The 13,546-nt window shown below is 41.4% G+C and overlaps 1 protein-coding gene across 2 annotated transcripts in view; it reads left to right on the forward strand.

The window, feature by feature from the left end:
* The window catches only part of YIPF7 (Yip1 domain family member 7), a 106,480-nt gene that overhangs the window by 7,449 nt on the left and 85,485 nt on the right, over positions 1–13,546 (forward strand). For both annotated transcript variants that reach the window (XM_073612260.1, XM_073612261.1), the window contains exon 2: positions 9,943–10,080. In XM_073612260.1, the coding sequence (XP_073468361.1) occupies positions 9,977–10,080 (104 nt within the window). In that variant the 5' untranslated portion in view covers positions 9,943–9,976. The remainder of the gene's footprint in view (positions 1–9,942; positions 10,081–13,546) is intronic.

Raw genomic sequence — 13,546 nt, forward strand, 5'->3', positions numbered from 1 at the left:
CGCTCTTGTTTCCAAACTCGTAAAAGAGCTTGTGGGACAATATGAATCTTTTTTTTGAGGTTGTGGTGCAGCTCTTCTTTAATAAGTGTACGTATCTCCGTTAGTTCAGAGTGAGTTTGTTGAGCTAAAGTTGGTTTGTGTAGGATCTCAAGTTTTTTCAGTTTAGCAAATAAATTGGATAGTGTAGCTTTCTTCGCCCTCTTGATTGATGCAGCTAGGGATATCAATTTGCCTCGTACGATGCATTTGTGAGCCTCCCATTGTGTCTGGGGGGATGTGTCCGGGGTGTCATTTTCGAAGAAATAATCCTTTAAGCAGGAACGGATCTCTTGTACGTTTAATGCGTCTGTTAAAAGGGTAGGGTCTAATTTCCTTATGTACGTTCGGTGATGCGTAGCAGGAAAAGTAAGAGTCATGGAGATGGGATGGTGGTCCGACATTATCATGGGGTCTATAGTTGCCGCAGTCAGAGTCGAGAGGTCTTGTTGTGAGAGAAGTAGATAGTCAATGCGAGAATATTTGTTGTGGGGGGCTGAAAAAAAGGTAAAGTCTTTGTCTTTTGGGTGGAGGGTACGCCATGCGTCATGGAGAGAAAGTTCTTGAAGGCAACCCTTGATTTGTTTCAGGGCCCTGCATGGTAAGTGAGATTTGCCTGTGGAGGTGTCTACTAGGGGATCTAAGGGGACATTGAAATGGCCCCCCAAGACTAGGAGGCCTTCCTGGAAGGCTGCCAGTTTCCCTATCACTGTTCTGAAAAAGGGGACTTGGGCAGTGTTGGGGCTGTATAAGTTTGCAAGAGTGATTGGTCTCTTTTTAAATGTGCCTTTAAGGAAGATGAATCTGCCTTGATCGTCTAGTAGAGTATCCGTAACTCGCAAGGGCATGTTTGAGATAGTGGTGGGGGAAAGAATGGTTCGTCAGTTTAGGTATGTTTTTACCGTCAAAGTGGGTCTCTTGGAGGAAAACCACATCTGCCTTTGCGCTTCGCATGTGTGCTAGTAACTGCGAACGCTTTTCAGGTATATTTAATCCTTTCACATTGAAAGAAATTATTTTCAAGGAGAGCTTAGGGGGCGCTGTTTGGCGGTGTGCCATTGTCAGCTAGCCAAGGTATAAGTTACCTGGCTTATTGTTTATCAGTAGGGAAGTCAGAGATGGGGGGAAGGAGATGAAAGGCAAAGAATGTAGTGTGGGGGGGGGGGAGTAGTGTTATATGGAGGGAAGAGGGTAGCAGGGGTAGTATAGGGAGGGGAGCGTGGATGTTGGGTATGAAGGGGGGGCAATCAGGGGGATATACCGGTTGTGGGGATTGACCTGCAGTCCCACTTGCAGAGTCTGCGGGGAACCGGTTTGGGTCAGCGGTAACTACCTGAGTCCGCTGATGGTGGAGGTGGCAAGTGTCTTTCAACCAAGGGAGTGAGTCCCGTGTCCCAATGAGGTCATCGGGGTTAAGTGTAAAGTTTCCTGCTTAACATGTCAGGATTCCTAAAGAGCTATGGAATTACCTCTTAAGTATTCCCGACTAAAAGTGTATGGTGTCTTACTATAGTGAGGGAGTGTGTTATAGGCTTGGGGAGAAAGGTGGAGGATGATAGGTGTGGAAAGTCCGTGAGATGTCAGAGATCTTATAGTTATTGGGAGTCTATTTGTTAGTGTTTCAGGGGGAGAGTTCTTACTGACGTTTGGTCCATGTATTAGTGTCATGTGGGTGAGAATTATTGTGTGGGTCAAGTTACATCCTGTGTTAGAGATTACTACTTTACATCTAAGTGGTGGAGACATAGGGTGCCTTATTCATTCTTGGTATTGAACATATTGAAACTATTAACTGGGGGTATACTGGGGGTATACATTCTGCTTGACACAGGTTGGAATAGAAGGCATCGGCTGTAAACTAACTTGCAGGTCCGACCATTACAGAAAGGAAAGGAAATAACTGCATTAAATGTATTAAGTGCATACCTGTGAGAGAAGCAGAGAAACTTATACAGAGCATCTCCGGTACCGAGGGGGACGTGCTCAACTGTGGTCCAATGAGACTCATCCTGTGTTTTGATCCCCTTAAATCGGGAATAAGGATGTGCTTTACATTCGGGTTAGGAGGATAAATTTAGTCCTCCGGGCATTATGTGCTTAATGGTTGGTTGTAATGGTGTAAGCTTCTTACCTGAGCACGTCTCTCTCGGCTCCCGGTGAACTCCCCTCAGATCTTGATTCTACCAATTTGAAATGATAGAAATATCTATAGAAGGATAAAGAGGAAGGGTGAATGCATGTAAAATAATCATATTATGATGACATTTGAATGCGTTATTTGAGAGAGAGACAAAGGTAAGAAGAGGAAGTGTGAAAAGAAGAGGGTTTAATTAAGTATGATTGATGTGATATAGTATGAGTCAGGAAAAGGTGGCCTAGGAGGAGAAGGAAAGATGAAGAAGAGGTAAGAAGAAGAATGAAGAAGGAGAGAGAGGAGGGAACTGTAGATGGGTATTGAGATACTACAAATGTCTTTAGAGGGGGATCCGAAGAAGGTCTCTTGATCTCGTCGTTGTTGCAGTCTGGGATCCGGGGTCAGCAATACATCTGTGGGATATTAACATGGTTCGCTTCCTGTTAATGTGGTGAGAGGATAAGTTCCCATCTTTAACTCCTTGAATCGTGCAGAGTGATTAATGGAGGATTAACATCGTTTTCTCGAGTACAGGGAGAGAGGAAAGGTGGGTAGAACCACAGACGGGGATTGTGTCCTCTCTCAGCGTGGGGTAAATCACCACATAGTGCATTGTCAATGTTCCCTTCTGGCTGATTTGTGGGGATTAAGATAAGGCACTGTGTGGTTATGTCTCCTAAAACTTAAGTATAGATGTCATCAGGAATTCCAAGGTGGCGTTGAAGTGTCAGCTAACAGGTCTGCTAGTCTCTCACAGGCACTTTTGGTGTAGAGATGAGGCGAGTATAGAAATTGGTGTCAGCTTTCCTGTGTCAGGTAACTTTGAAAAAACAGAAAGTGAGAACAAAAGAAAAAAAAGGGAAAAGAAAAGTCCATTAAAGCAGGCATGGATGACCTGTTTAGGTGATACGGGCTCTGCGGTGTGCAGGGGAAGCCGTGGGGCTGCCATTCCGTGGCATTCCTGGGTCTCTCAGTGGAGAGTGAGGGGGTGCCGGGTGAGGGCGGCGGCGACCAAGGTTAAAGTTGCCGGCTTCAGCGATGTCATCCATTGATGTGGCTCTTTGCATTTGTGGTGTAAATGCCCCTTTTCTAATGCGCCTGTAAACACCTATGTGTGCATAGACACATAGGCTAACATGGAGGTGCTTTTATAGGCTGAACCCCCCCACCAAAAGAGACATTTTTTTAAGCCCTGTGTATATGAAGCCTAAACCTGTTGCAGAGACTTTGTTACTTATGAGGCAGACTGTTTTGTGTCTAACCATGTCACTAATTTACTTCATAAATGTATAGCTGTTCTCCCAAGTCTTTCGTATTTGGTTTCCTTCCTTGTCAGATTGTCATCGGTAAAAGCTGCACAGATTTAGAGGGTTTACACTGGCATTCCAAACTGATAAGGATCTTTTTACTATTATTCTGGATTCCTGCCATCTGCAGGGAATATTGGCTGCCCATAAAGCAGAGATTTATTATGATCGTTCTGCCTGCTTAGGAAAGGCACACTTATGAAGCCTGCTCTGAGTTCCTCCATATTAGAGTTTAATTTCATATGGCTTCTGAGAATTCTTTATCATTGTCTCCTTTTTTGGACAGCCAGTTTAAGGCTAAGCAGCATTCAACACTGACAGTGTAACAAGTGTGAATCTGAATAGGGAACACAAAGCCGGTATGTTTGACTGTAGTTCCTAGAAATTACTGTAACTGACTACAGTTTGTGGTTAAGTGGTACAGTACTGCAGCTGAGAAAGCATAAGAAATGGTATGCTATTACCACAAATTTACGGAAATTTACCTTAACAAAATAGGCATAAATAGATTGTTAAGCAAACTAAGAAAACATGAAGGTGTTATTAAACCCAGACTATGAAAAACTATTTTTACATGCTACATAGCATAGTGTTCATATTCACAAAGCCACTAAAGCATTTGCTTTGTGTAGAGTGAAATATATTGAAATATACCTGGTTGATCCTGCCTTCAGCTGCTGTCCCTCCCATCTTCTTTGTATCCCCACTGCAGGCTGAGATTGTGCAGACTAGCTGGTGTCATCTACTGAGCATGCTCAATTTCAGTTTCCTTTTAAGCTCATCATTTCTTTCTTTTTCTTAAGTGTACAGCCCACATGACTATAGAGTCCCACATGTGGGCATATACACAGTGGTGAATGACACTCCCCTTTCTCCCTCCCTCGTCCTCCGTGTCCTCCTATTGCTAAACGCTATGGGGGCACAATATAGTATGCTGATTGATTACATTCACTAAGAAATTTACAAAAAAAGCCTAGTTTTAAATTACATCAGTATTAAGTGTATGAAATGTAAAAAGAGCCTTGAATGCAGATGCCGTCTGAACAAAAGAAAGCTGTGAGTCGTCTTTGACTCCACCTACACCGTATTAATGCACAAAAAATACACATTTTATATTCATTAAAGATTTACAGGAAGTTGTAAAACTTCCATCTTTAACTTCTTGAGTTGATATTTATAATCTAATTTGAATTTCTCTCTTGAAATTGTTTTTTTTTTGTCATGTGACTGCTGGCATAGCACCAATCAGGGCAAGCCAGATACAGACTCACACTGTAGAGAGCATACATCAGCAGAGTAATAGAAGCTGTCTCCCTGCAGATGCCAAAGAACAGGGAAATATCATGTGACCACACAACAGCACTGTAGGAATATGGTACTTTATTAAAACAAAATACAGTGGCATGATAAATATTTATCATGATTTATGTGATTGCATTATGGCAATTAACACGTCTCTGTTTAGTATCAGTTGAATTCTTTTTTCATCAGAATTCTAATGTTGTCCTTTACTACATAAATACAAGCATTCAACAATAAGATTTTAAAAAGCAAAAAAAAAACAATTCCACATACATGATCCAAAAAGGATCAAAGGTTACATCACATGAAGGACAAAAGAATAATATGAAAAAAAATTCAATAAAGAAAGTAGATATGGGGGTAACAAATCAACCTGTTTTGGGAATCCTTGTCAAAGATATACTTTTTTGGTAGGAAAAGCATAATTGTTCTCAATTATTACATTATATTTATTTATAGTTTTGCATGCCGAGTTTTAAATACTCATACAACTTCAATAATTGTTGCACTCTGGTTACTGTATTGGGCAATGAACCTAGCCTGGAATTTTCATCACCAACCCCAAAAATAAAATATGTCCTCCAAACCCATTGCCCTCCTAAACAGGTTTAATGATCACTAAGATACACAATTTAAAAAACGAATGCATATCACTTTTGAGAATTTAAACTATAGAGTTGTTATAAAGATTTGACTACAACATACATAGACTATCACAAATTTTGGTAAAATTACAATCAACTATCTTATTTGGGCAACAGATTGGTCTCTAGTTGTCGTAGGAATCAGAGGGGGGGGGGGGGGGGCATCTACAAAGAATCAAATTTTGTTCTGGCGACAACTGACTAGGAGACTGACAATGCTGGTTTTTGTTTTTTATTGCAAGCTTGAATGAGTTGTAAATTTGCTATTTTCATTGACCAGTGAATTTTAGCACATGAATCTCTTCTTTAGTGACCTCTCAGTTTCGGAACAAATATTACCCCAATAGAAATATACTTCCTCACATTTAAATAAGAATTCCTGGTATGACTATTTGTCTGATGGAGCCTACACACAGTCGGAATTTCCAACAACAAGCTCCTATCGAACATTTCCCGTCAGAAAATCTGACCGTGTGTATGCAGCATTAGTGTTTTGCTTTTGGGCCAAAAAGTTCAATTTTGGTCTCATCTGACCAGAGCACCTTCTTCCTTGTGTTTGCTGTGTCCCCCACATGGCTTCTCACTAACTGCAAACGGTACTTCTTATGGCTTTCTTTCAACAAAGGCTTTCTTCTTGCAACTCGTCCATAAAGGCCAGATTTGTGGAATGCATGATTAATAGTTGTCCTGTGGACAGATTCTCCCACCTGAGCTGTGGATCTCTGCAGCTCCTCCAGAGTTACCATGGGCCTCTTGGCTGCTTCTCTGATTAATGCTCTCCTTGCCCAGCCTGTCAGTTTAAGTAGACTGCCATGTCTTGGTAGGTTTGCAGTTGTGCCTTACTCTTATAATCTAACCCTGCTTTGAACTTCTCCACAACTTTATTCCTGACCTCTCTATTGTGTTTCTTGGCCTTCATTATGCTGTTTGTTCACTGAGGTTCTCTGAGGGCTTCACAGAACAGTTGTATCTATAATAAGATTAGTGGACTCTATTTACTAATTAGGTGACTTCTGAAGGCAATTGGTTCCACTAGATTTTAGTTAGGGGTATCAGTGTAAAGGGGGCTGAATACAAAAGCACACCATACTTTTCAGATATTTATTTGCAAAAAATTTTGAATAGCATTTATTATTTTCCTTCCACTTTACAATGATGTACCACGTTGTGTTGGTCTATCACATAAAATCCTAATAAAATATATTTATGTTTTTGATTGTAACATGACCAAATGTGGAAAACTTCAAGAAGTATGAATACTTTTTCAAGGCACTGTATATATATATATATATATATATATATATATATATATATATATATACCTGGCCAATGCTCCTTGAAAGCTGGAACTGACTGAAGTAGACACCACTACTCCAGTGATCTCCACTTGCTTCTGAGTCCTGTGCCAAGCGACTGTGCTGCTGCATTCTGAACACAGGAGGTTGACTGCTTGGCACATGTGCATTTTCTGAATGAATGCAAAGCATTCTCTGATTGGACAAAGTGAAGAGGCAGGGTGGTGACATCATGCTCTCCACCTCGTTTACTCAAAGAATGTTTTGCATTCATTCAGTCTATGCAAAGCATTCTCTGATTAGTGCCCGTGCCAATTGGTTGACCTCCTGTGTTCAGAATGCAGCAGGGCATTCTCTTGGCACAATACGCAGAAGCAAGTGGAAATCACTGGATGAGCGGTGTTTACTTCAGTTTCTGGGGAACTGACCTTGTATAGTATATGCATAGTTATTTTGGTCTAAACTGGACCAATGTAACTACTGGTAAGTATAAAATAGCCATACCTGGAATTCTTTTTTTAAATATTACGTAGTTTACCTAATTTGCATACAGCTGTTTCAAACCTGGATGAACAAAGCAGAGATTTGTTTTAGGTATGCAATGCTGTACCTAGTTTTCTTTTCTAGTAAATCATCACCCACGTACCTAAATAACGTTCAGTCTTCCATAACGCTGAATTAGACTATCTTACTGTACTTTTTTAAGTCACAGGCTTTTGACAATCCAGCTATTCTGGTTAACTGAGTGATCAAAGTTGAAAATATTCTGCCTGACAGCTCTTTTGCAAGTCTTCATTGTGTTGCATGATGCATGACAGAGCTAGCTACTTGCATATGCTATGGTACCTGTGCTATAAATATTGAATCAGTGTACTATGGTTGACGACTGCTGCATTTTTTTATTCAATATGATAGGTACTTTTGTGTTTTACTGTACTGCTATAAGCAAAAGAAAGACACATTTAGTTAGCAAGTTTCCTTCTATGGTTTTATAAACTGTACATATTTTAATTTAAACTTTTAATTCAGATATAGGTCAATTGGTCAGCACAAGCAGGTAACTTACATAGAAAGCAGTTCTGTTACACAGGGTACAGCATGTAGGGGCGCATTTGAACGCACACGAAAGTGGAATCCGAAACACCGATATCGCAAAGCATTATGGGTTTTATTTTTAAATAAAGAGAACAGTAGTACAGTAACTATTTGCTTTCAGATTGTCTGCTCAAATTAAAAGTCTGTATAGCATTGTGGGATTACGGTAGTTACTACTCTGATTCATTCAGCTGTGTGTGTATTTTGACCTTTAACTATGCTGTTCTGGAAACATCAAGCCTTCTTTAGCAATACAGGTTAAGTTAGCCTGGTAAACCAGTGAAATATGTACCTAGACTACATTTTCATTTAAAGCATAATATTCTTTCTGTTGACAGAGTCTCTTTAAGCAAGTCTGAAAGTCTCACACAGCAACTGCAGCTGCTCATTCTCAGTAAACTGATATCCTCCATTCTTTATATTTGGCCAATGATTTGTAATCTTCCATTTTTATATTTAAATAAAACTGCCATTACATGAAGAGCTGCAAATGCAAATATTGTATGAAGAAAGCATTGAAAGTTTAAGCAGTGTGAAATCAAAAACAAAAATGCAATATATTGCAGCTTACAAATTCTTAGATGTGTGGTTGCGTTAGTTTTCTTATTTTTTTTCACAGAGCAACTAAATAAAACAATATTAAAAACAATGATCAAAAAAACACTTGTCACTCACATACGAACGCCACCGCAGCATGAACAGCACCGCCCAACGCATTTACATCCAATGCTCGTCTTCAGAGGCCCCTAAAGAGGAGCATTGGCTGGAAACACGTTGGGCAGTGCCATTCATGTGACGTCATACCACCACGATTGCCAACCGTGGTGGCATTCACATGTGATTGACAATTATTTTTTTTTATTATTGTTTTTAATATAGTTTTAATTAGCTGCTCTGTTATCATGGATCAAAAAACTCTACTATACTATAGCCCTGTTTTTTCCTATTCAGTTGGTATCATGTTGCGGTGTGAGGGGCTGAGCGTCCCCTAACATGAATAAGTTCTGGGGGCGGAGCAAAATGTGTTGGGAGCGTGGCCTGGTCAGAGTCCAGGCTGAGGTTGCCACTCCACTCATCCCAGTAGGATACCTTAGATGTGCGGCTTCCGGGGGTCATCCTTCTTTCCTTGATCTTTACTGAGAGTCTTGGATTCAGTGAACACTGGAGGCATTGGTGCAATTCATCCGATTATCCTTGTTCAGCTGATTGGGCCACGTATTGCGTATTTTCATAGTCCCTGTGGTGAGTTTGCATTGCATGTCGGGAAGATGGAGTGATGCACTGCTTCAATATTTTCTGTTACCATCACGGGTGTACCTTCCTTTTCTGTTCCCGATTTATGATTTACTACTATGAGTTATTTTCTTTTGATGACTATGGTGTGATGTGGAGGAGGCGTTAACATCCAACTCCCTTTGAAAAATTTCATTGGCACTTGTAGTGCACAAAGCGAGTGAGCTGTTCTCTTAGTTGAGACAGCACTTCTCTCTGGTGAGTGGTCATTTCTTCCATATCCATATATGGGAAGGAATATTGCGCATTGTTTATGGATGATTATTTATGGACTTTTTCCATTTATTGTGGGATCTCACTTATGTAATGATTGTCCAAAGAAGGATTATTATTTAGAAGTTGTTTGTCTGTTCCTCACATCATTATTAGAGCTGCAATTTATTTTTGTTTTTTTAGTGTCACTTTAACACTGACCAGGATGCTTACAATTGTCTTTCTTTTCCAAGGATGCTTACAATTGTCAATGTAAAACCTTTATCCCAAATAGAAAAAAAACTGTTGCTGTAATTACTTATACAGTGTTAGCAGGTGTTTGGCCTTGAATTGTTAGCCAAGTCCATATAAACTGGCTAGTACATCGGTTAATATTACCCCCCCCCCAAATTGAAAATGCTACTGTCCAAAGGTGTCTCTGTTGCTTCAGTGGAGTGGAGACACCCTAAGTCAGGAAGCATGTTACTGGCTGGATCACCAGGGAACATATAGGGAAAAAAATAACCAAGTGCACCCATCACATTTAAGGATTTGTGGCTTAAATATATTACATTTTTGTTTTGAGGCCTACCATTTTAAATTAATTTATAATGTTTCCATAATAGATGTTTTTTTATTTACAGGTTCAGAGAGAACCAAACAAGAGACATAAAAACAATGGAACAGTTTGAGTGTAATTTCTACCAAACAGACTACAATTTTGAAGATGCTGCTCAAGGTCTTTCTACAACTGGGGCAAGTAGCCACTACGAACAGAATAAGTGAGTATTGCCTGCCAGTGATATGTCTGGTAATGGATCAAACACTAACAAGATATCTGTAATTCTCCATACTGACCATCATTTTGTTTTTCAATACATACTCTTAGGCCTTTTTATTCTAATATGTCAAACAATATACAGTATCTCACAAAAGTAAGTACACCCCTCACATTTTTGTAAATATTTTATTATATCTTTTCATGTGACACTGAAGATATGACACTTTGCTACAATGTAAAGTAGTGAGTGTACAGCTTGTATAATAGTGCAAATTTGCTGTCCCCTCAAATCAACTCAACACACAGCCCTTAATGTCTAAACCACTGGCAACAAAAGTGAGCACACCCCTAAGTGAAAATGTTCATACTGGGCCCAATTAGCCATTTTCCCTCCCCGGTGTCAAGTGACTTGTTAGTGTTACAAGGTCTTAGGTGTTAATGGGGAGCAGGTGTGTTAAATTTGGTGTTATCGCTCTCACTCTCTCATACTCGACGATCCTGACCTCCCCGGAACCCTAAGCAAAATTCTGCTAAGGGGCCCTCTACCTGACCCGTGATGCCGTGAGCTGTGTAAACCATTTGCCATTGCCACACAGTCACACCTGACACTTACATCAGGGTCCCCGGAGAGTCTCTCCCTACATCAGGGTCCCCAGAGGGCCCCCTCTTACATCAGTGTCCCCAGAGGGCCCCATCCTTACATTAGTGTCCCAAGAGAGCCCCCTCTCTTACATTAGTGTCCCCAGAGGCCCACCTCTTACATCAGTGTCCCCTGAGGGCCCCTTCCTTACATTAGTGTCCCCAGAAAGCCCCCCCCTCTTACATCAGGGTCCCTAAACAGCTGACTCCCCCCCTTGCAGAGGTTCCCCTGTACCTGGCTGGTGGAGGTGGGAGGCGGTGATTGGCAGCTCTATGGTGTCCACAGGCAGGGGGATCTCCCTGGGGCTAGTAGTTCTATCTCCGAATGTATACAGTGGAGAGGGGAGGGGCCTCTGACCCGGGCATCAGCAACAGTGTTCAAGCAGAGTGAAAGTGAAACTGATACCTGCCCAGTGTGCCGCCCACACCTCCCCAACTTCACACATTAGAGAGCGCCCTGGGGGTTGCTAGACATGTGACACTCGCTAGCTGATATCATGATAGAAGAGCAGAGAGGGGGGATTACTGTCTGGACTGAAGGCAGGGCCAGCTTGCGTAGTGTGCGTACAGGGCGGATCGGCTCTGCTCATACTGGTTACTGGAAGTTCAACATGGTACCTCATGGCAAAGAACTCTCTGAGGATCTGAAAAAAAGAATTGTTGCTCTACATAAAGATGGCCTAGGCTACAGGAAGATTGCCAAGACCCTAAAACTGAGCTGCAGCATGGTGGCCAAGACCATACAGCAGTTTAACAGGACAGGTTTTACTCAGAACAGGCCTCGCCATGGTCAACCAAAGAAGTTGAGTGCACATGCCCAGCATCATATCCAGAGGTTGTCTTTGGGAAATTGATGTATGAGTGCTGCCAGCATTGCTGCAGAGGTTGAAGGGGTGGGGGGTCAGCCTGTCAGTGCTCAAACCATACCCTGCACACTGCATCAAATTGGTCTACATGCTTGTCGTCCCAGAAGGAAGACTCTTCTAAAGATGATGCACAAGAAAGCCCGCAAACAGTTTGTTGAAGACAAGCAGACTAAGGACTTGGATTACTGGAACCATGCCCTGTGGTCTGATGAGACCGAGATAAACTTATATGGTTCAAATGGTGTAAAGCATGTGTGGCGGCAACCAGGTGAGGAGTACAAAGAGAAGTGTGTCTTGTCCACAGTCAAGCATGATGGTGGGAGTGTCATGGTCTGGGGCTGCATGAGTGTTGCCAACACTGGGGAGCTACAGTTCATTGAGGGAACCATGAATGCCAACATGTACTGTGACATACTGAAGCAGAGCATGATCCCCTTCCTTTGGAGACTAAGCCGCAGGGCAGTATTCCAACATGATAGCGACCCCAAACATACCTCCAAGACGACTACTGCCTTGCTAAAGAAGCTGAGGGTAAAGGTGATGGACTGGCCAAGCATGTCCCCAGACCAGAACCCTATTGAGCATCTGTGGGGCATCATCAGATGGAAGGTGGATGAGAGCAAGGTCTCTAACATCCACCAGCTCCATGATGTCGTCATGGAGGAGTGGAAGAGGACTCCAGTGGCAGCCTGTGAAGCTCTGGTGAACTCCATGCTCAAGAGGGTTAAGGCAGTGCTGGAAAATAATGGTGGCCACACAAAATATTGACAAAATATTGACACTTTGGGCCCAATTTGGACATTTTAAGCAAGCTGCACAATCACTACTTTACAATGTGAGGGGTGTACATACTTTTGTGAGATACTGTATAAAGGTACCCAAAACATAAGCTAATACGGCTAGTTTTATCTGGATTGCTGAATCTGGTCATTACTAAGTCTGTTGGTAAAGTGAAGGTGTTTTATTATATATGCATATACATGGTTTATGTTCAGATCAACTGTGTCTGGTACTTGATTACAGTACAGGGTACCTTCACCTAACAGGTAATCCTAACACAGGTACTTGTGCCTGCAATTCAGCATTGTTGAAACCTTACAAATATTTTAGGCTTGATTACGTTCACGCTAAAACTTTAACCAGGACTAAAAACTGTGACTGGCAGCCTTACAGGCCAACGTGGGTTGTGGCTGCTTCGCTCTCAGGAATTCACCATCTGGCACTTTATGAAGGTTTTTAGAGTCTTTAAACCCTAACCTTAATTAACTTTAGATGTGTGTATATATTTAAAAAATACAATGAACACTACTTGAAAGCTTGATTTATTAAAGTTTTAAATTGTGCAGAATTTTATTCCTAAAACCTTTTACATAACCTCAGTTATGTGTGATATGTTGTTCTGTTATCTGTTCAGTTATTGAACTGTGTGAAAACATTGGAGTGAATTGGATACAACGGATTGTATTTATAATCCTAGCCCTAAGGTTATAAGAATATGTTTTTTATACATATGCAACAGTTTCAACAAGACTCCATGAAAAAAAGACTGTTGGTGAAAAATTAGGTGGTGAAGGTTGTTAAAAAAGTCCTCCTCTACCAATCCACTGGTCTTAGAAAGTGTCATCTACAAATTGTCGAAATAAACTCCGACGGTTTCTCCGACGGAACTCCGATGGAATTCCATTCAAGCGGTCTTGCCTACACACGGTCAACCCAAAGTCCGACCAAAGTCCGACCGTCCAGAACGTGGTGACGTACAACAGTTACGACGAGACTAGAAAAAGGAAGTTCAATAGCCAGTAGCCAATAGCTTCCGTCTCGTACTTGCTTCAGAGCATGTGTCTTTTTTGGTCCGTCGGACCAGCATACAGACAATCGATTTTCCTGATAGGAATTGGGTCCGTTGGAAAGATTTAGAACATGTTCCATTTCTAGGTCTGTCAGATTTTTCGAAAAAGAAAG

This window comes from Aquarana catesbeiana, linkage group LG01, assembly GCF_042186555.1.
Source record: "Aquarana catesbeiana isolate 2022-GZ linkage group LG01, ASM4218655v1, whole genome shotgun sequence".
Classification (NCBI taxonomy): Eukaryota; Metazoa; Chordata; class Amphibia; order Anura; family Ranidae; genus Aquarana; species Aquarana catesbeiana.